This window comes from Tyto alba, unplaced genomic scaffold (assembly GCF_018691265.1).
Source record: "Tyto alba isolate M040663 unplaced genomic scaffold, T.alba_DEE_v4.0 Super-Scaffold_44, whole genome shotgun sequence".
Lineage (NCBI taxonomy): Eukaryota > Metazoa > Chordata > Aves > Strigiformes > Tytonidae > Tyto > Tyto alba.
In genome coordinates this window covers 17032464-17052371 of record NW_024881320.1, presented here as the reverse complement: position 1 = coordinate 17052371, position 19908 = coordinate 17032464, and the positions used below count along the sequence as shown (strand labels likewise).

General features: G+C 63.9%; 3 protein-coding genes across 5 annotated transcripts; 1 reads left to right on the top strand and 2 right to left on the bottom strand.

Moving 5' to 3' along the window:
* Positions 1-133: 133 nt before the first annotated feature.
* Positions 134-1903, bottom strand: SELENOM (selenoprotein M). Of its 2 annotated transcripts, XM_042805236.1 has the most exons (5): positions 1747-1902; positions 1642-1677; positions 1510-1544; positions 940-1018; positions 134-847 (listed from the first exon to the last, which is right to left on the bottom strand). In XM_042805236.1, exons 1-5 carry the CDS (start codon positions 1852-1854, stop codon positions 635-637), a joined length of 471 nt encoding a protein of 156 aa, XP_042661170.1. In that variant the 5' UTR covers positions 1855-1902; the 3' UTR covers positions 134-634. The 2 variants fall into 2 exon arrangements, with proteins under 2 accessions (XP_042661170.1, XP_042661171.1); XM_042805237.1 differs by lacking the exon at positions 1642-1677 and having other exon boundaries at positions 1747-1903.
* A 2439-nt stretch (positions 1904-4342) lies between these two features.
* Positions 4343-12915, top strand: INPP5J (inositol polyphosphate-5-phosphatase J). Of its 2 annotated transcripts, none has more exons than XM_033004137.2 (12): positions 4343-5085; positions 6084-6194; positions 7753-7861; positions 8432-8548; positions 8619-8794; positions 9400-9511; positions 9912-10021; positions 10369-10558; positions 10796-10933; positions 11314-11406; positions 11623-11727; positions 11875-12915. In XM_033004137.2, exons 1-12 carry the CDS (start codon positions 4343-4345, stop codon positions 12493-12495), a joined length of 2625 nt encoding a protein of 874 aa, XP_032860028.2. In that variant the 3' UTR covers positions 12496-12915. The 2 variants fall into 2 exon arrangements, with proteins under 2 accessions (XP_032860028.2, XP_032860775.2); XM_033004884.2 differs by having other exon boundaries at positions 11832-11923.
* A 61-nt stretch (positions 12916-12976) lies between these two features.
* Positions 12977-19098, bottom strand: PLA2G3 (phospholipase A2 group III). Its single transcript, XM_042805668.1, has 8 exons — positions 18973-19098; positions 15476-15746; positions 15269-15401; positions 15045-15179; positions 14401-14903; positions 14163-14292; positions 13906-14040; positions 12977-13702 (listed from the first exon to the last, which is right to left on the bottom strand). The coding sequence occupies exons 1-8, from the start codon at positions 19096-19098 to the stop codon at positions 13501-13503; spliced, it is 1635 nt and encodes a 544-aa protein (XP_042661602.1). The 3' UTR covers positions 12977-13500.
* Positions 19099-19908: the final 810 nt, after the last annotated feature.

Genomic DNA, 19908 nt, shown 5'->3' with positions numbered 1-19908 from the left:
GCTACAACCCTGCCATCCCCTCCCACCTCTGTGACCGGCACTGGGGCACCCAGCTCCTCCCTGCATCCGGTACAGAGCAGTGCAGGATGTGCCCCACCAATGCCTCCCTGGAAAGATCTCACAGTGCAGCCGATTATATGCAAAGGCTTTACTGGGGGCTCGATACGAGACAACCCTGCTGGGGTGTAAAGCCATACCCCACGCTGGGGGCAGCTCTCCCACCTTTGGGACTCAGCACATCTACCCTCAGCACCTGGGACTTTCTGCTGAGGGTTTCATCCTGTCCCACGTAGGTAGGATACCACTGTCCGGTGCCGGGAGTGAGCTAAACCTTGGAGTATGGCAAGGGAGCACAAAGAACAATGTTCCTCCCAGTCAGCCAGGGATGCTGGGCTGCAGGGGAGGGAGGGCAGTAACAGTCCCATGGGACCCCTGGGATGTCTGCAATGCCCAAGAAGCCCCTGCTCAAGGCTGGAGCAGCTCAGGGCATCCTCAGGGCAGAGGCTACACAGCACCAAGCAACAGTGGGTGCATCTTTGCCACCCTGTGGCACCATCCCCAGCTGCTGTAATGCCCTCGTCCCCATGTGCTGGGGACTGGCTGCAGGACCCTCTCCTGAGCACGGCACCCCTCCCTAGAGGTCTGGGTGTTGTCCCTCATCACGTTTGGGTTGGGTCTTGCCAGCAGCGGTAGGAGCTTGTGCGGGTGGCAGGGTGGGCAGAGGCCTGGCAGGGGCAAACTGGAACTCCTCAGGCACAGGGGCATCAGGCGTCTCCTTGCGGTAGAAGCCCAGCTCCTGAACCAGCTGGTTGATCTCCTCCTGGGTCATGTCGCTCAGGGGGATTCTCTGCATGCAGACCAGGATGGCAGCCTGGCACCTCTGGGGCACCGACCACCCCACACCCCGCTGCGGCGGCGGGCGCCACGCTGCCCACTCACCTCCAGCTCCTCGTATCGGTGGCTGAGGAGCACCAGCTCGGGGTCAGCGCCGGGCAGGTGCTTCATCTCCAGGTTATGGCTGGACAAGTGCGTTAAGGAGCAGACAGTCCTGGGCAAGCTGATGCAGCCCCCCATCCCATCCTGTCCTCCGTCACATCCCATTCCCTCCCACCCCATCACGTCCTTCATTGCATCCCACCCCACCCTATCCCATCCCGCCTGATCTCACCTTCCATCGCACCCCATCCTGGCCAATCCTGTCCCATCCCGTGCCCCCAGTCATCCACCCCTCATCCAGTCCCACCTTCCATCTCAGCCCATCCCATCCTTCAGCCCATCCACTCCCATCCCTCCACCTGTCTCACCTTGTCCTCTCCACCCCATCCCGCCCGGTCCTGTCCCATCCTCTTACCCCCCTCCCATCCCATCCTGCCCACATCCCATCTCGGGCTGTCCCCAGTCCCATCCCCTATGCACCCCACCGCCCATCCCGGCGGGGGTCCGTGCCCGGGGGCGCAGCCGCTCCGAGCTCCGCTGGCCGAGCGGGGTGGCCGCGGTGCCGCCGGGTACTAGAGGGGGATGTCCTGGGTGACGAAGGCCTTCACCTGTGGGCAGAGGGGGCGGTGGGGCCCGGCTCAGCGGCGGGGCGGCCCCGGCCCCCGCCCCCGGCCCCGGCCCCGGCCCCCGGCCCCCGGCACTCACCTCCCTCAGGCGGTTCAGCCGTCAGCCGCCGCAGGTCTGCGGGAGGAGACACCCGTCACCCCGGCGGCGCCCCCCGCGCCCCCGCGCCCCCCGCCCCGCGCTCACCTCCACCTTGCCCCGGGCCAGGTCCCGCAGCTCGGCCCCGCGGAGCCGGGGGGACCCCGCGCCGCCCCCTCCCGCCGCCGCCGCCAGCAGCGCCAGCGCCCACAGCATGGCTCCCACGCCACGTCACCGCCCCGGCGCGCGCGCGCGCGCGCGAACACCCGCAGCCGACGTGCACGCACGCCCCACGCACAGCGTGACCACAGCGCGAACGCCCCCCCGCACGGCAAACGCGAGGACGCTGCGAAACGAGGCGCGGGCGAAGCGCGCGCTGCAAACACGCGCAGCGCAAGCGGGAGGCACGCACGGACTGCAGCCCCCCCCCCCCCCCCCCCCCCCCCAGCAAACCCACCATCCCCCTCCCCACACACACACACACTGCAGACACGAACGCGCACACGGAGACACTGCAAACGCGTACAGCGACACGCGGGAGAGGGTGTGTGCGGGCACAGCATCTGCTGGGCGCGCACACAGTGGTGCACAGCTGCATGCACACACAGCTGTGCACACGCGCACCCTCACGCATGTACGGGTGCACGCACACATGTGCCACACACACACACACACACACACACACGGCTGCCCCCGCACACTGCTGCTCCCAGCGCGTCCGTGCCCAGATGCACCAGCATGCACAGCAGAGCCCAGAAACACACGCACCAGCACACGCAGTCCCTTGTGCAACAGTGTGTGCGCGCACACAGAGCTCTACGTGTACGCCTGGCTGCCTGCACGCACGCACACCGGGCACCCCGACTGCGCACGCGTGCAACTGAACGCACACGTGGCCGTGCGTGCACAAAGCGGGGCGCACCCCTGCAGGCCGGCACACGCGTCATGCACGCAGCTGCACACGAACACCTGTCCACGTGCACATCCCACCGGTCACTGAATCACAGGGTCTCGGACAGGCTGAGGTTGGAGGCGGCTCTGGGGTCCATCTGGTCCAAGCCCCTGCTCCAGCAGGGCCACCAGGAGATTGCTGCCCAGCACCGTGTCCAGTCAGGTGTTAAGCCAAGGACTGAGACTCCACAACCTCCCTGGGCAACCTGAGCCAGGGCTCAGTCACCCTCTCAGGGAAAAAGGGTTTCCTGACGGGCAGAGGGAACCTCCTGTGCTCCAGACTGAACCCGCTGCCTCCGGTCCTGCCACCAGGCACCACTGAAATAAGCCAGGCTCCATCCCCTCTGCGCTCTCCCTGCAGGTGTTTCTGTAGATGGATGAGATCCCCCTGAGCTTCCACCACCCCAGGCTGGGCAGTCCCAGGTCTCACAGCCTCTCCTCATGTGAAAGATGCTCCAGTCCATCATCTTTGTGGCCCTTCATTGGACTTTCTCCAGTAGGTCCATGTCTCTTGGACTTGCTCTTGGGAGCCCAGCACTGGACATAGCCCTCCAGAGGTGGCCTTGCTGGTGCCTCCTCAACCTCCCTCCACCTGCTGACAGGACTCCTGATGCAGCCCAGGACATCATTCACCTTCTTTGCCCCAAGGACACGCTGAATTTACAGTCAGTGTGGTGTCCACCAGGACCTGCAGGGCCTTTTCTGCAGAGCTTCCATCCAGCCAGGTGTCCCCCAGCATGTCCCGGTGCCGGGGGTTGTTCCTCCCCAGCAGCAGGACTTTGCACTTCCCTTGGTTGAACTGCGTAAGGGTGCTGCCAGCCCGTTTCTCCAGCCCGTCTGGGTCTTGTGGATGGACGTACGACCCCCTGGTTTATCAGCCACTTCTCCCAGGTTGGTGTCATTTGCAAAGTTGCTGAGGCTGCGCTCTGTCCCATCATCCAGGTCAGGGCTGATATGTTAAACAGGACTGGACCCCGTACCGACGCCTGGTGTACACCGCTAGTTACTGGCCTCCAATTAGACCTTGTGCTGCTGACCACTACCCACTGCACCCAGCCGTTTGCCCAGTTCCAGTCATCCAGCCCAGCTTCTCTAGGAGGATCCGATGGGAAGCAGTGTCCGAGGCCCAGGAGGCCAGCGCCCACGGCTCTGCCCTCCTCTGCCAGACCACTCGCTCCATCACAGAACGCGGTCGGGTTGGCCGCGCAGAACTCCCCCTCGGCTAAGCCGTGCTGACTCTCCCTGATGGCCGTCTTCTTGTGCAGGGGGCTGGCAGTGGTTCCCAGGGCCGGCTGCCCCACCGCCTTCCCCGGGCCGGGGCAGGGGCTGCCGCCCTCCCGCTCCCCGGGTCCTCCCGGCGCCTTTCCTGGAGGCGGGAGCGGGGCCCGCTCCGCTCCGGGCGTCTGCCAGGCGCCACGGCGGATGTCGGGTTACCGGCAGTGCCGGGGGCGGCCCCCTCAGCACTCGTGGGTCCGCCCCGGCGGGGCCCCGGGATCTGCCGGGGGGACGCCCGCACCCGAGGACACCCACGCGTGGGTGTGGGCGCGGGGGAGAGGTGGTGCGCGCGCAGGGGCGGCCCCGGGCGCTGCCCCCCCCCCCCCCCCCCGCACCGGGGCGCCGGGGGCGGGGCGGGGGGGCGGCAGGTGCGCGCGGGGCGGTGCCGTTCCCGCCGCCTCTCTGCGCCTTTAAGGCGCCGCGCAGGTGGCCCGGCGGCGCTGACGTCACGGGGCCGCGCGCTCGCGGTTTCCCGCCGATGGAGCCGCCCCGGCGCGGCAGCGCGGACCGGGGCTCGGCCGCCGCCTGCGGGCCCCGGCCCGGCGCCCCGCGGGGCCCCGCGCCCGCCGCCCCGCCGCCGCCCTTCGGGCCCGGGGGCTCGGCCCGGCCGCAGCCCGACGGCGGGGCCCCGGGCGGCCGCAGGAGCTCCCGCCCGGACGCCGCCTACGACCCCTTCCCCCACGGCTGCCCGCGGCCCGGGGGCGCGCAGCGCGGCGGGCCCGAGGAGCGGGCCCCGGGCCGGGCGGCCCGGCCCCTGCCGCTGGAGGTGGGCCGGGCGCGGCCCGAGGGGCCCGGCGGGGCCCACGGCGCCCCGCCGCCGGCCCTGCTGCCCCCCAGCCCGGGCGCTCCCGCGGCCCGGCCCGCCGTGCCCAGCCCGGCGCCGGGCCGGCCGCCGTTCCCCGAGCGCGGGCCCCCGGAGCACGGGGCCCCCGGGAAGCCGCTGCCCGTCGAGCGGAGGGAGATGCTCCCCAAGGCGGAGTCCAGCGACCACATCTCGGCCTGGGCGGGCTCCTCGCCCAGGGCCGCCGGCCTGCCCAAAGCCGTCTCCAGCGAGTTCATCGCCGGTGGGCGGGCGGGCCTGTCCAAGCCCTCAGCCCTCGCCAAACAGGAGCCGGACGAGCTCTCCCTCCTCGGGAGGCCCCTCGGCCTGCCGGGCTCCAGCGACTCCGGTGACGCACTCCTCGGCTGCTCGGGAAGGGTCCAGGAGGACGGCTCGTTCCGGTGAGCGGGAGCTGCTGTTGGGGGGAGAGCGATGCCAGGCTGAAGCTGCCCTTGCTGTGAAGCAGCAAGCGAAGCCTCTCGCAGGCTGGAGTTTCTCCTTTCTTCCTGCCCTGGGTGGTGTTCAGCTGGAGGAGAGTTTGGGGTGAGGGGCTGTGGACAAGCAAGGGCTCACTGGGGGGGGGTGAGATGCCCCGTGCCCACTGTCTGCAGGTGTTGCTCAGGGGAGTGGGTGCTGCATGGGCTGGCGTGTCAGAGGCACGGGCAGTGGAGTGGGGGGCCATCTGCCCCCACTGTCCCCGAGCTCTGGCGATGATGTGACGCTACCCTTCCTTGCAATTGAAACGTGCCCCCTGCGACTGAGGCTTGTCCCAGCGCCGCCGAAAGAGCTCACGGGCCACTGGTGCATGCTGCGTAACGGCATTAATGTGTCACGACTGACGGTGGCTTTGCACTGGTGAAGGACACGGCTGCAGAGCTTGCAGCGCTGCTGTCGCACGCGATGCCCTGGCCTTTGGGGCTGGCCGTGCTCTGGGGCAGAGTCTGCGAGCTGAGATCCAGGTCCTTTTCCCCAGGATCCTGAGGGATGCGTGATCCCTGGAGAAGGGAGGGGAAGCGGTTTTCCAGGGACGCCCTGTCTCGCAGGCTACCTGCTGTGCCAGCCTGCCTGTGTCAGTCAGTGGTGATGAAAATGAAGGCTCTTTGTGCTGATTTCTAGAATTTCATCCGGGCTTCAGGGCTTCAGTTACAGTGGCACTTGCCATGAGCCGAGATACAGAGCCTGGGGGAAATCAGAGGCAAAAAGAACCTGTCTCCCTCAGATGGGAGTTAAAGACCTGGTATATGTGTCCTGGCTAAGCTTCAGCTGAGGCCGCTTCTGTTGCAGGCAGAGAGCTTCCTTGGTGCAGCTAGGTACCGAATGGGGTTGGGGGGGTGGGGGGAGGAGACGGGGAATGCCTCTGAGCCCCAGTGTTAGCCTGTTCTTCCTTTGTCCTCCCAAGCATCACAGTGGTCACCTGGAACGTGGGCACAGCCATGCCCCCGAACGATGTGACATCACTGCTGCACCTCAACACGGGCGAGACAAATGATGCGGATGTGATCGCCATTGGGTAAGAGGGTGAGGTGCAGGGCCCCCTCCCCTGCCCCACCACATCCCTTCTCAGGGGATCCCCATAGCTCGGGGGGGGGGGGGGGGGGGGGGGGGGGGGGCGGAGAATAGAAGGGCTGCAGCCCCAGCCTCCCCGGGGCATGGTGAGCAGGGAGGGGTGCGCATCGCGACTGGTAAAATATCAGAAAAGGTGATGGAGAATCAGCGCCTAGTAAAATGGGATTGCTAAGTGGAACAGAAACCTTTGATGCCTGAGTAGCCTTGAACCCTCAAAGAGCCTGTAGCTGGCTCTACTGTGCAGAGCCAGGCCTCGGTGAGCACTGCTCTTGCTGCGAGCTCTGGCAGTCCTGGGGTCAGGTCTGTAGAGGCATTTAACTTGCCTGCCAGAGTCCTCTGGGAGCATTTTCCTCCTCTGGGCTTCTGCCCATGGTAGGCAGGCCTCAAGGGCATAAATCTGCTGTTCTATCACAGCTGGATTGGCTCTGTGCCCCTGGCAATGCTTAACTGCTGGCAAGGCAGCGAGCATGTTGGTGTGGTAAGGCGTTCTTGGTGTGGCTGGTGAGGCAAGCTCTGCCGGAGTCTAAGGGCAAACTGGTCCCTCAAGGTTTGCTGTCATGTGTGTGGACTCCTAAGACTGGAGACGTGCTGCCTTCTCACAGGGAGCAAGAGGCAGCCTCTGCCCGTGGGCGTGAGGTAGAAGAGCTGGATCTGCCTCCGGGAGGCTTCCAGGGGCTCCCCCAGTGCTCCTCGCCTGGGACAGAGAGTGGTGTGAAGCTGAGGCTGCCAGAGCTGTGATGCTGTGTTGGAGCCAGTCTCCTTGGCCTTGCGGACTATTGGGGGCAGGGCTGTGGAGATACACCTGAGCCTGGGTGCATGGGGTAGGGGGTGTCACTGACAGCAAGGGACTTGCTAGGACTGTGTCCTGGTTAGTAGGACAGGGCGTCCTGCTGCTCCCCACCTCCAGGGCATCTCTGCCTGGCTATGTCCTTCCTCTGACCTGTGTCTTTGTGCCCCGAGCACTTGATATTTTTGAGCAAGACGCTTCCTGATTCTGCTGTTCTCTGTGGACGTTCTCTTTCCCTTTCCCTCTCTTCACTAATTGCTGAGCCAGGAGGAGCACTATTAACCTTCTGTTTGCTGCCGCTCTGAGCTTGGTGGCTAGGATGCAATTGGACACCCTGTGCTGAAGGACTGGTGAGACTTGGCTTCTCTGTAGAGACCAATGCAGCTGAAATGTCCTGTAAGCCCTTCTTGCACCTAGTGCTAGGCTTTAGATTGCTGCCCAGCCCTGTGCAGCTGAACTGCTCCTCCTTTAAAAAGGGCCGAGGCCTTGTGTGTTCAGGGCCACTCATGCCTTCTGCTAGCACGTGGCCCGGCATTGCTGGAGCAAGGATATGGCTGGTTTGTGCTCTACACCCAAGGTCCTCCCTTGAACTGCCCTTCCTGCCCTGGCCCCGCTCCCCAACACTGTGCTTTGGCACCTTTCCCCAGGAGCTCTTGCTAGCTGGGACACAGACACCTTCCTGGTGTGGCTGAGGGACCTGTCCCTTTTCTCCCAGGCTGCAAGAGGTGAACTCTAAGATAAACAAACGCCTGAAGGATGCCCTCTTCACAGATCAGTGGAGCGAGCTTTTCATGGATGTGCTGAGCCCCTTCCACTTTGTCCTGGTAAGGAGGTCTTGAAGGGGCTGGGCAGCTGGTGTTCCCTCTCTGCCTCCCGGGCAGGTGGACCACGAGGAAGGAGAGTTGGCCTGCAGGGATGGAGGGAAGCGGTGCAGTGGGAAAGCTGGCTGGAGGGACAGCCTGCAGCCATCCAGCCAGTGTGTGGGGTCTAACCCGAGGGCTAGTGGTGCCTCTCACCAGTGTGCTGTCTCTAGCTTGTGCCACCCTGTTGCCTTTCCTGCGCCTTGAGCTTCCCCTGTGGTGCTTTGGGGACCCTTCTTTTTGCCTGCTACATTGCACCAGGGCAAGGAGGTGAATGTGGGAACAAGCCTGTGCTTCTGACCGCAGAAGTGGTCCCAGGGCAGGTGCAGCTCCCTGGGGTGCTTACTCCGGAGTGTACATGAATTTTAGCATTGCCGGGCTTCTCAGCTGTCAGTATTCCAGGAGGGACACCTAGATCTCTGAACTAAATGTGTCATCTTCAAGATGGGGGGGCATGCAAAGGATGGAGGTGTCCCTGCCTCTGCAGGCTCTGCTGTGGCTCCCAACCCGCTTCAGCCCCTGCTCCCATTCCAGGTCAGCACAGTACGGATGCAAGGTGTGATCCTGCTGGTATTTGCCAAGTACTACCACCTCCCCTTCCTGCAGGATGTCCAGACAGACTGCACAAGGACGGGTCTGGGAGGCTACTGGGTGAGTGTGGTCCTGGAGGAGGTGGCAAGGGGCTGGTTTCCCAGGGAGTCATGGGATCCTCTCGGTGCAGGGCAACAAGGGTGGGGTGAGCGTTCGTCTCTCCATCTTCGGCCACATGGTCTGCTTCCTGAACTGCCACCTGCCAGCGCACATGGAGAAGGCGGAGCAGCGCAAGGAGGACTTTGCCACCATACTGCACATGCAGCAGTTTGAGGGGCGTGCAGCCAGCGGCATCCTGGACCATGAGTGCGTACCCCACCACTTTGCTCCCCAGTCTGGGCCAGGGCTCCAGTGCCAGCCCCTGCCCTTGACCCCATCTGGATAGGGTCTGGGGTCTGTCCCCTGAATCCCAGCATAGCTTGGAGATGGGGTCTTGCCTGCAGAGCTGCAAAATTGTCCTGTGGCCCAGTGGGGACCCAGCATGGTGGGGTAGGTGTTAAGAGGGGCCCTCGGTTTCCCCTGGGGTGCATCCAGGCCTGGTGCAGCTCCTGCCATATTGGTGCTGTTGGGGTTTGGGACTGGTGAGGTGGAGGGCTCGGTTCTGCCCCAGTGTCTTGGCTGCGTGGACTAGCTCTAGTAGGTCCATCACGGTGGAAATCTCCACGCTCAATTTCTGCCCAGGGAAGTCAGGCCTGTTTGGTTAATGGTGCTCGGTCCTACTTGAGGAATCCTGGCAGGGCCGGCAGCTGGCCGAGCTGTTGGCTGAGTGCTGACTTCCACTGGTGCTTCCAAGAGTGCCTGTGCTGCAGGCTGAGGCTGCCCACAGGCTGAGGATGTTTTCCCCCCCGCTGTGCTGCCCGGCTCCAGTAGCCTTGGCCTTTCCAGCCTGTCGCCCTCCCTCTCACCTACAGCCTCGTGTTCTGGTTTGGGGACCTCAACTTCCGCATTGAGAGCCTTGACATCCGCTTTGTGAAATACGCCATTGACAGCAACATCCTGAGCCAGCTCTGGGAGAAGGACCAGGTGAGAGCGAGGGGCATGCTGCTGAGCCTCGGCTGGGCCCCGAGTGGCGTTTTGGCTCTTGCCAGAACTGCCCATGCAGCTGTGGGACAGGGGATGTCCCTTTGCTTGTCCCTGGGCCGCAAAGGGCCCTGGCTCTGAGAGGAAGGGGCAGCACAAGACCCAGTGTGGTCTTTATGGGAGCTGGGTGCATGCTTGCTTTATCAGTGTGCTAGGAACAGCTGGGAGCATTGGGTCTCTGGACTTGCTGCTCTCATGGCATGGACAAACCCTGAGAGCTGTGTGGGGTTGGCAGCAATGGGGCAGGGATGACTTGTGCTGGCGGTGGGGAGGTCTTGGGGGCTTGCAGAGGGGTCTGGCCATGGGTGCTGGTGTGCTCCCTGACCCGCTCTCTTTCCCACAGCTGAACATTGCCAAGAGCACCTGGCCTGTCCTCAGCGGCTTTCAGGAGGGACCCCTGAACTTCCCACCCACCTTCAAGTTCGATGTGGGCACCAACAAGTATGACAGCAGGTAGGAGAGCAGAGCTGGAGCATGTGCTGGGCTTGGGGGTGGGTGATATGGCCGAGGGATGCAGGAGTGGCGTCGGGGCTCAGAGCCAGGGTGGGTGCTGGTTCTGGTAGGGCAGGGGCTGATGCCGGTGCAGATGGATGGCGGGAGCCATGCTGGGACAGGCACGGGCTGGGCTTGGGGATGGCAGACTGGGACACAACTGTCGTGCTGGTGCCAGCGCAGGTCTGTCCCTGCAGCCACAGAGAGCTGTATGCCAAGACAAGCGTGCCGTAGTGCCAGGGGGAGGCAGTTTGGGGTGGAGCCCACTGCCCCCTGCCAGGCAAGAGATGCCCCTCTGTGCCCTGCAGTGCCAAGAAGCGAAAACCTGCCTGGACTGACCGCATCCTCTGGAAGATCAAATCTCCCAGTGCTGGGCTTGGTGTGGGTGGGTGCCAGCCCAGCCGGGGCATCCTGTCGGTGAGCCAGCTGTGCTACTGCAGCCACATGGAGTACACAGTCAGCGACCACAAGCCGGTAGCTGCCATCTTTGCAGTGCAGGTGAGCATTGCCCGGGGCCACGGGGCACGCAGGTGGGAGCTGTAGGGGTGAGATGTCCAGCTACTGTATGCAGCGTGTGATGGGGTGTGTGGGGCTTATTTTATTTTTGCTTGGCAAGCTCAGCTGTCTTGCCACTGTTGGTGTATGCATGAGCGCCTAGCCTTAGGTGGGTGCCCTGGGCAGCAGGGGCAGCTCTCTTTGGCACGCCCTTGCTCACCATGTGTATGTCTCTGACAGTTTGCTTCCAAGGCAGACAAGCCCCCAGTTGAAATTTATGTGGCTGATGAATGGAGCAGGCCTGAGCAAGCAGTTGTCAGGTACAAGATGGCTGCTGGCTTCCACCGGAGCTCCTGGGACTGGATAGGACTCTACCGGGTATGGGCTTGGGGGCTGCTTGGGCTGGAGGGAGTGGGAAGCACTGCACGGCACTGTGGAGTCCCTTCTGAGGTACCCCCCACCAGAGGACGTGGGTGCAGGGCATGAACCTGTGCTCTGCACTCTCTCATCCTGTGGGAAGCCCTGGTGTTAGCAGCAGGCTTTGGCCCTGCTTCAGAAGGCTCAGATCCAGCAGTTCCCTCTTTTTCCTGCTCTGCAGGCCCCACGGGTTCCAGAGCCTGGGGGCCAGGCTGCTGCTGGGTGGGTGCAGGGCAGCTCTTGGTTTCCCCTGGAGAAGGGGCTGAGTGAGAGGAGAGCTAAGGCTGGGCAGGGCTGATGTTCCCCTGCTCACCTGTGTTCTCCTGTGTACATGCACCCAGGTGGGCTTTCGGCATCCTAAAGACTACGTGTCCTATGTCTGGGCCAGGAGTGATGATGGGGAGCGCTGCCTTGAGAAGCAGCTGTGTGCACAGGTAAGCTGGAGCTGGCCCTACCGTCTTGCTGGGCACACGTGCCCCATCACAGGGGGACAGTGGCCCCTTTGTGCCCCTGATGGGGCAGGAGGACACCTCCTTATTGCTTTGTGCTGAGCCTTGGGCAGGTGCATCAGCTGGGGCTGGAGGTGGGAGGGGAGGGGGGGGCGCAGCTGCGCTCAGTCCTGGTGCCTGTCAGCTGTCTCTGGGCTGCAGGTGCTGTTCCCAGAGGAGACGCTGCCCAAGGGGAAGGGCGAGTACATCCTTGGATACTACAGCAACATGTCCAGCAGCATCGCTGGTGTGACTGAGCCTTTCCAGGTCAGCATTGGACCAGAGGCAAGGGTGAGGGGCTGAGGGGAGGCAGGGGGGATGGGTGGAGGGGTGCTTGGCTGGAGGTGGCTAGCTGCTGTGGTGCCCCACAGCCCTCTCTGAGGATCAGCCAGCAGCGCTAATATGGGGGCGCAGATCTCCCTGCCCAGGTCAGAGGAGGGCAGCAGCCCCACAGACAGCTCGGGCAGCAGCTCAGAAGAGGAAGATGACAGCACGCTTGTCCTGCTGGCCCCCAAATCCCGTAGCCCCAGTCCGGGCAAGATGAAACGGCACCGGAGCCGAAGCCCCAGCCTGGCCAAGTTCCAGGGCCTCATCCTGCGGCCATCAAGCCGGGACAGGGGTATGAGCCGTAGCCCCTCACCCCAAAGCCGCTGTGGGCTCCCTGGGGACGTCCCCACCATCCACCTGCCCCAGGAGGAGCTGGGGCACTGTGGAGCCAAAGCCAAGGAGCTGGGGTGGACAGCTGACAGCCACGAGGGCAGCTCCTTCTACCAGACTGTGCAGGAGCAAGTTGGCCCCTGGCGTGTCTCTGCTGACAGCCCCCTGGCCAGGGCTGACCCCAGGAACCTGGGCCTGCTGCCTGCGCTCCGCCTGGAGATGATCGACCAGGCCCTGGGCTGGCGAAGGGAGAGTGCGGACCAGGGCTACCCCGGCCAGAGGATGAGCCCCACCAGCCCCCCAGGCTGCAGCACCTCCCCTAAGGAAGGGAGCAGCCCCCAGGAGCTAAGCAGCTATAGCTGTGCCATGGGCCGCTGATGCGGTGGCCCCCTCCCTCCTCCTGGTAGTGTGCTTGCTGTGTGCTTCCTTCTGCCACTTTCCTGCTGAGATCCCTGTCCCTTAATTTATTGCAGTGATTCCTTACCCCTATGGTGTGCCTGGCAGGTAGGGGCCTCCCACTGTTCCCCCCCCAGCCTGAGCTGCTACCCTGAGCCTGGTTGGGCTGGGAGGTGACATGGGGCTGGCAAGGCTGGTCTTGCATGGTGGGGGAGCCCCTTGTGAAATTCAAAGGGCAAGACCCTTCAGTCCTATGGGAGGAGTTCAGAGCTCACCTCAGCTGAGGTGGGACAGGAGGCCAGGGTACCCTGAGATCAAAGCTTCCTCCTTCCCTGCTGCTACCACTGTGCCTCAGCCTTGGATGTAGTACAAGTGGCAAAATAAATCATCCTGCCCACCCCAGCGGCGCTGTCCTTACTGCAGGGGGGCAGGAGCCAGCAGGCTCAGCCCCAGCACCACGTACCACGCTCAGATCACCCTTTATTTATCTTTTGGTACGCACAGGGACTGACCCCTCCCCAGGGCAGAGCCCCCCACCACCACACACACCTTGCTCCATGGCTGGGAACCAGCACAGACCCCTCCTCGTACCCTCTCCCACCCCCCCTGTCTGGGGGAGGGGTTCAGGATCACCCCACACTGCTCAGGCCCCCCCCAGCTGAAAGGGCATAAATCCATGGGTGGGGGGCCCTGCCATCCCCCCTGCCTGGGGAATCCAATGCCTAGAGCATTGCCCCTGCTCCAGGGCACAAAGCTGGTGGGTTTCCCCTTGCCCGAGCCCTCCTCTTCCTTGGATGCTCATCAATAGCAGCCACAGCTCCTTGAGAGGCTTGTTAGTCCCTCTCTGCCTGCCTCCATTCCAGCTGTGGCCCTCCAGCTCCATGCAATCATGCCAGCAGCCCTACTTGGTGCCATCCTTTGCTTCAAGGATCAGAAATCAAGCAGCTCCACGTCTTCCCCACACAAGGCAGCGCTTCTCAGGCATCATCAGGGCACTGTGTGGTGCCAAGCATCTGGCTTCTGCTCCAAGGCCAGCTGTAGGCATCGCGTGTAGAAGGTGCCACCGCTGTCCTGTGTCTTCCAGTCTGGACACTGGGCCTTGGAGGTCACATGGGGAGGACCCCAGTGCCTCAGGGTCTTTTTGAGATGCTGTGCAGGTACCAGCACAGCCTGGGTTGCTGCCATACAGCTGCCAGAGAAGCAAAGTTGTGAGCATCAGTGTAACACAGTAGGCACTGACATCCCCAGCCCTGCTCATGGCACAGCAGTGCAGGGGATTAACGCTTGCACTGCCAGCTTCATGGCAAGCCTGCAGGGCAGCACCCAGCCCCCCCCCAGGCATCCTTCCTGCCCGTGCATACATACCACGTTCCCTTAACCCACCGCGCTTACTTGTGCTGTGACCCCTCGCCGGGGCTGCAGTCAGTGGGCGGCTCCAGCACAAAGCAGTCCATGGCAATGCAGTCAGCCAGGACAGCCACCTCCACATCACTCAGGTTCCTCGCCCTGCGCAGGGACCGGGCCAGCCTGTAAGCACATGAAGGCACCAGTCAGCTGGGTCCCACCCCAAACTATAGTTTGCCTGACCCCAAACTATCTGCACACTGCGATGACGGGAAAAGCCCTGCCTTTTTCTCCCGGACACCCACCTCCAAGTGCAGTTGCAGTGGAAGAGCGTCCGGGTGTCCACGTTGTGCAGCTGGTACTTCACCTCACGGGGTGCAATCTGGTACTTGCACTTATCCAGGTTCTTGTAGTACCTGCACACCCTGCCTGGGCCTGAGGACAGCAGGGCAGTGAGGGGTACCCCCACCACACCACCCCAGTGGGCTGAGGCCTCAGGACACTCCTGCTGTGGGACACATTCTGCCCCCAGCACCGACTCACCCCGTGGCCTGCCACCCCCTCTGGCAGGCACTGGGGTGGCTCCGCACCGTTCCGCAGCCGGGCTGGATCCAACACTGCCATCCTGGGGGCAGGCTGTGCAGGCAGGGTCTGCTGAGCCCCCTGGTCTTTGCTCTGCTTCTCCCGGCACTCGCCTTTCTCCAGCAAGGTCCTGTCCCAACACCGTCATTGCTGTCGGGTGGCCGGGCTCCAGCCCCCGCTGCGCTGCCAAGTGCCTGGTTGTGGGTTCAGCCCTGCCCCCGGCAGACACAGGGGACAAGGCACCTGGGCCCTGCGCCTGCTGGGCTGTCACAGGTCTCCGTGCCTGACAGAGCCTGGGATTTCGCTCCAGTCCCTGCCGGAGCCGCCGGCACCCTGCTCTAGAGGCCTTCTTTCTCTTGCTCGGGGGCTGCACAGCAGGGCGGCCGGTCTCCGCGGGCAGGCCGTAGCGGTACTGACTCTGCTGCACCATCCGAGCCAGGGGTACTACACCGTAACGCTGGCACCTGGGGGATAGCCCACGCCCTGAGGCCCCGCACACCACCCCTGCCGCAGTCGGGCCGTGCCCGGGGCCGCGGCACGGGAGGCGCCCAGCCGCGGGGGTGCAGCGGGGGGCCGGGGCAGGGGGGCACCCCCGGGGCACTCACCCTCCCCACCAGTGCCACTGCACGCACTCCTCGCTCTCCTCCAGCACGAAGCAGGGCACCTCCAGCAGGTTAAAGAAGGTGACGCCGATGATGTGGGAGATGGTGTCGTTGAGCGCCAGCAGGCACTGCCGGAACCTGGGGGGGCAGGCCGGGGCGGTGAGCGGCCCGGCGGCTCCCCGGTGCCGTGGCCCCCCCCCCGCCGGTCGGGCCCACCCCCCGCGCACCGGGCGTCGCAGTCGCAGTGGGAAACGGTGTGCAGGCGGTAGTTGCGGATGCCGTAGTTGAACTGAAGCGCCGTGATCTGCGCCCAGCACCGGTCGTGCTCCCGGCAGCACCGGTCAGGGCCGCGGAAGAGACCTGCGGGGCAGCGCCGGTGAGCACGGCCGGGCCGGGCGCCGCGCTCCCGGGGGGGCACGGCGGGCACCTCCTACCCAGCTCGCTGGCGTCCCCCGCCGAGTCGCCGGCCCCGCACCACAGCGTGCCCGGCAGCGTCCAGCCCCGCCGGCGGCGCCGGCGCCCTCCCGGCGGCGCGGGGTCGGCGCAGGCGGCGCGGCGCCGCCAGAGCGCGGCCAGGTCCCGGCGCAGCGCGGCCCCGGGGGCGGCGGGCGGGCGGCGGGCGCAGGCGGCGCGGAAGGCGCGGGCCAGGCGCGGGTCGCGGCGGGCCCAGCAGGCGCGGAGGCGGCCGCGCCCGGCCCAGGCGCCCTCCACCAGCGCGGCCGGGCCGGGCCCGGGCCCGGGCCCCAGCCACCCGCCGCCGCCGCCGCCGCCGCCGCCGCCGCTCAGAAAGGCCACGTAGCGCGCGCCGCCCGCGCCCGCCGCCCCCCGCGCGCACACGGCGCCGCCGGGCCAGGCGCGCGCGCACACGCACAGCGCCGCGCACGCCAGCGCCGCGCGAGCCCACATCCCCGCGGCGCCGCGTGCGCCCGCCCGCGCCCGGCTTTCACCACGCACCGGGCGGGGGGGGGGGGGGGCGGAGCCGGCGCTGATTGGGCGGCCCCGCCCCGCGTGGGGACACACACACACACCCCCCGCGTGGGGACACACACCCCCCCCGCGTGGGGACACACCCCCACCCGCGCACCCCTCGCCCGTTCACCCCCGGGGGCGCGCACCCCGTCCCACGCGGCCCCCCCCCCCCCCGGGGAGAGCGCGGGGTGTCCGCGCCCACGCGTGGTGCACCCCCGGGGGCGTGCACGGGTGCCCGCGCCCTGCGCGCCCCTGCCGCCAGCGCCCAGCACAGGCCGAGGTGCCCCGCGGCCCACGCCCACTCCCGACCGGAGCTGCCCCGCGGCCCACGGCCACGCGTGGTCGGGTGTTGAGCATCTCCAGTGACAGGGGAGCCCTGGGCTAGTGGACACAGCCTGGGGGGCTGGTTTGCAGAGCCCCGTGCACCCGGGAGTGCCGCAGGGCGGGGGGGGGTTGGCCGGCAGCGTTCCTTATCTCACCTTATCAGGATTTCCCGACCAGTGTGGACGGAGGGCAGCACCACAGACAGTGCAGAGTCCACTCTGCGGCTGTGGTATGGCTGCCGCGTGCCACCCGTGTCATCGCCTGAGGTGTCGCAAAGGTCTCCCAGCTGCTGTGTCACCTGGCGAGGCCGCCTCTAAGCTTGCGTGGCCCCCGTCCTGTGGAAAGGACATTTCCACCCCGGAGGCTGCGTTGACCAAGCAGGACGGCGGCCGGCATGGAGGTGCTGGGGAAGGGCTCTGCTAGGGGATACCGCAGCCCCCGGGGAACCAGCGAGCTGTGGGCTCTGCCGCGCCCACCGCTCTCTCCTCTCCCCTGCACCCCCCGTGCACCCAGGGCAGGGCTGTGCTCGCCGCCCCGCGGGGCCCCACGCGGGCAGAGCCATGCAGCCCTGGCTGCCAAGTGTGTGAGTGTGTCAGGGACTCGGGACCCAGTTTGGGTTTGTCTGGAAGATAACGGGGGATAAGGAGGGACGCCTGGTGCTCTGGCCTTCAGCCTCCCCCGCAGCCAGTGAGGGGGCACGGCTGGCCCCACACCGCAGAGCTGTATAACCAGGTGACTGCTCCTGGCTGCTGGGCTGAGGATCTGGCCAGCCAGGGTGTGGGGCTGAGCCGTGGGCTGCCCGCCCCGATGGGCAGCACCATGCAGCCCTGCCCCCGGCCCCGCTGACGTGGCTCAAGGCCGCGGGCAAGGCTGGCGCGGGACTGAGATGCCAAGGGCTCGCTCTGCCTGTGCTGCCACAGCGCTCAGGGCTCCGCTGGCTGAGATGCCGGCAGCCACGGTCCCATGCCGTGAGGGTGGCCAGCGGGTCCTGGGCTGGGTCAGCAGGGGTCCAGGGATGGGCTGTTGAAGTGATTGTTCCCCCCTGCTCTGCATGCCACGTTCCCCAGTACAAGAAAGACATCCCATGCTGGAGTGAGGCCGGTGTAGGCTACTGAGCAGGTCAGGGCTGGAGCTGGGTTTCATTGGGCTGGAGGAGGGGAGGAGTGGGACCTTATCTGGGAGTTAGACTCTTCTGCTGCTTTCGTGGCATCTGGCTGCCACCTGGGACCAGAGGCCAGGGTGGTGGGCTCAACTCACCCATGCCCTGAAGTCCTGGCTCTAGGGGGAAAGCAATGTTCCAGGCTAGGGCTGCACTGGTGTCCATGGGTGCTCAGCCCACCCGGGGCAAGGGCAGGCAGGCCGTGCCCTGCCTGCAGAACCAGCCCTGCATGCCCAGGCACAGGCCCTGGGGAAGCTGCACTGGGGTCAGGATGCAGCATGCACCTGGAGCCCCTTAAAGAACAGGCCAACCCCCTAGAATATATTTTCTACTATAGGTTTATGGGAGAAAGAATTAAAAAGGGGGAATTATGTTCTCTCTTGCAATTACCAGACTCTCAGTGCAGAAGCTGGGCTGGCTCTATCAGCTATTTTCAGTGCAAGTCTTGGCTGTGGAGATGATGGGGAGTCAGATCAGGCTCCATGATCATCTGCAGGATCTGTGGCTCACAGAAGTCCTCTCCTGCCCTGGGTCCCCGGCCAGGAGTGCAACCTCCCCTGGGCCTTTTCCAAGGGTCAAGGAGCACCCTGAAGGCCCTCAGCAGCCTGATCTAGGTGACCCTCCTTGAACCAGGGACTAGATATTCCTCACCCTCAGCAAGGCCGTGTGCTGGGCTTCTGGAGTGGCTTCCAGCAATAATCAACCACGGTCTCTAGTCAACAGCCATGCCTATAAGAAAATACAGAAAGCCCAAAGATATAAGATAAACAAAGATGAAAACTACCACAAAACATCCCCAAGACACACGGGTTCCTTGTAAGAGGTCAGATACTGATGCTAGGAGGAAATTCCCACCATTTTTTGCTTTCCCTTAGTCCCAAGGCAATTCTCAGTGCCATTGTATACTTGGGAAGCAACTGGTTTTACTGCCCTGGTGAACACCTGCCTTTAAATTGTGGGAACTATCTAGAAGGAAGCAGCTCCGCAAGCAGGAGCTGGTACCTGGCTGATATATATCACTGCACTTCCAGATGAAGGTTGGGTAAGTGATGAGTCAGCAGGACCTGGTTTGACCAACAGCATGAGGAGCAGCAGCTCAGTAGCAGGGACGCACTTGTCAGCATATGTCCTGGCTTGGCAGAAATCACGCGGGCTGGCAAGCTGTAGAGCAGAAAAGGTCGCAGGGTTGGGGCATTTCTGGAAAGCACAGGCTGCTTTCTTTTGGTGTCCAGGGTAAAGTGTGTGCTGGCATTTTCATCTCTTTGGAAATGTGATGAAGGGACCAAAGCAACTTGACAAGAGGAGAAATTCCCCCATGCTTCAGGTTTGCTTAACATTGTGCATGCTGGATCTGACTGTGAGCTTCTACAGTTGCTGGGGAGGTTTGAGTGCCTACAGCAGGAAGTGTTGTACTGTGCCAGGTGAATCATTAACCTGCAGAATAAGGCTAACAAGTCACAGCGTGTTTGCCTGCATTACTCCAAGTGTGGGCAGAGTCAGGGCCAGCTGTGCAGCCAGCTCCACCTGGGGCACAGCAGCCCCGTGGGGTACTTCTGATGACGGAGCTGCAGTCTGCCTGCTCTGGACCGCAGCCATCCACGTCATGTTGACATCATCGTATGGCTCAGCAAAGTGGTAGCAAAAAGCTTCAGGTTTTCCCCTTGAATCCCACACATCTCCCCCAGTAAAGCCAGTTTCCCTGGTTTTGGTAAGGGAAGTAACCAAATTCAGTTGGCCTTGGGCCCCAAGTTATTTCTCCTTCCCCACTAGAGCTGAGTCTGGTGCAAACAGACACTGGGCTTCTCCTGGTTCAGTCCAATGAAATGGTTGTTGCAGTTCCCATTTATAGGTCCAGCCTAGAAACAAGGCAGATACACACAGGCCCACAAGTTCTACAGCAATTTCTACAGAGGATGAGCCCCAGGGACAGCTACACCACAGAGCCTCCATCCTAGAAGCTGCAGATGTTTACCAGCAGCAGCATGAGGCCAGGTGTGTCCAAGCGTGTTAAAGGATATCAGTAGTGACACAGCAGGGCTGTAACACAGAGCAGCAATTCATGGAGTGAGCTCCAGGTCCCAGAAACAAGACGGCATTGCTGGCACAAGGGATTCTGTGAAGGGGACTGGGACTCGGGAGCTTGCTTGTCCCTGGCCAAAGAGAGTGTCCTGTGCCAGTGCTGCCATCAGGGATGGCAACTCTCCAATAGCACCAGTGTCATGAGCAGCAGAGGGAGACAATGGATGGGGAGTGAGCCTGGCCTAGAAAACCACTGATTTTAATGAGCAAATCCAGCTGCTCTTCCAGAAATCTGCTATTGGAGTATCCCTGAGGGGAGGGCAAGTGCTGGTCAGAAGGTGGCTTGTTTTTATTTTGGATACTTGCAGCACCTCCATCGTTGCTTTAATTCATCAC

Excerpts from the sequence above, each read along its gene's own strand:
- SELENOM (XM_042805237.1), bottom strand. The coding sequence starts at position 1,854 with ATGCTGTGGGCGCTGGCGCTGCTGGCGGCGGCGGCGGGAGGGGGCGGC. Across the intron at positions 1,019-1,509 it reads ACCCAGGACATCCCCCTCTA|CCATAACCTGGAGATGAAGC; the intron begins GTACCCGGCGGC and ends GCACTTGTCCAG. Across the intron at positions 848-939 it reads ACCGATACGAGGAGCTGGAG|AGAATCCCCCTGAGCGACAT; the intron begins GTGAGTGGGCAG and ends GTCTGCATGCAG.
- INPP5J (XM_033004137.2), top strand. The coding sequence starts at position 4,343 with ATGGAGCCGCCCCGGCGCGGCAGCGCGGACCGGGGCTCGGCCGCCGCC. Across the intron at positions 5,086-6,083 it reads CAGGAGGACGGCTCGTTCCG|CATCACAGTGGTCACCTGGA; the intron begins GTGAGCGGGAGC and ends TGTCCTCCCAAG. Across the intron at positions 6,195-7,752 it reads GCGGATGTGATCGCCATTGG|GCTGCAAGAGGTGAACTCTA; the intron begins GTAAGAGGGTGA and ends CTTTTCTCCCAG.
- PLA2G3 (XM_042805668.1), bottom strand. The coding sequence starts at position 19,098 with ATGACGTGGATGGCTGCGGTCCAGAGCAGGCAGACTGCAGCTCCGTCA. Across the intron at positions 15,180-15,268 it reads CACTGCGACTGCGACGCCCG|GTTCCGGCAGTGCCTGCTGG; the intron begins GTGCGCGGGGGG and ends CTGCCCCCCCAG. Across the intron at positions 14,904-15,044 it reads CAGTGGCACTGGTGGGGAGG|GTGCCAGCGTTACGGTGTAG; the intron begins GTGAGTGCCCCG and ends GCTATCCCCCAG.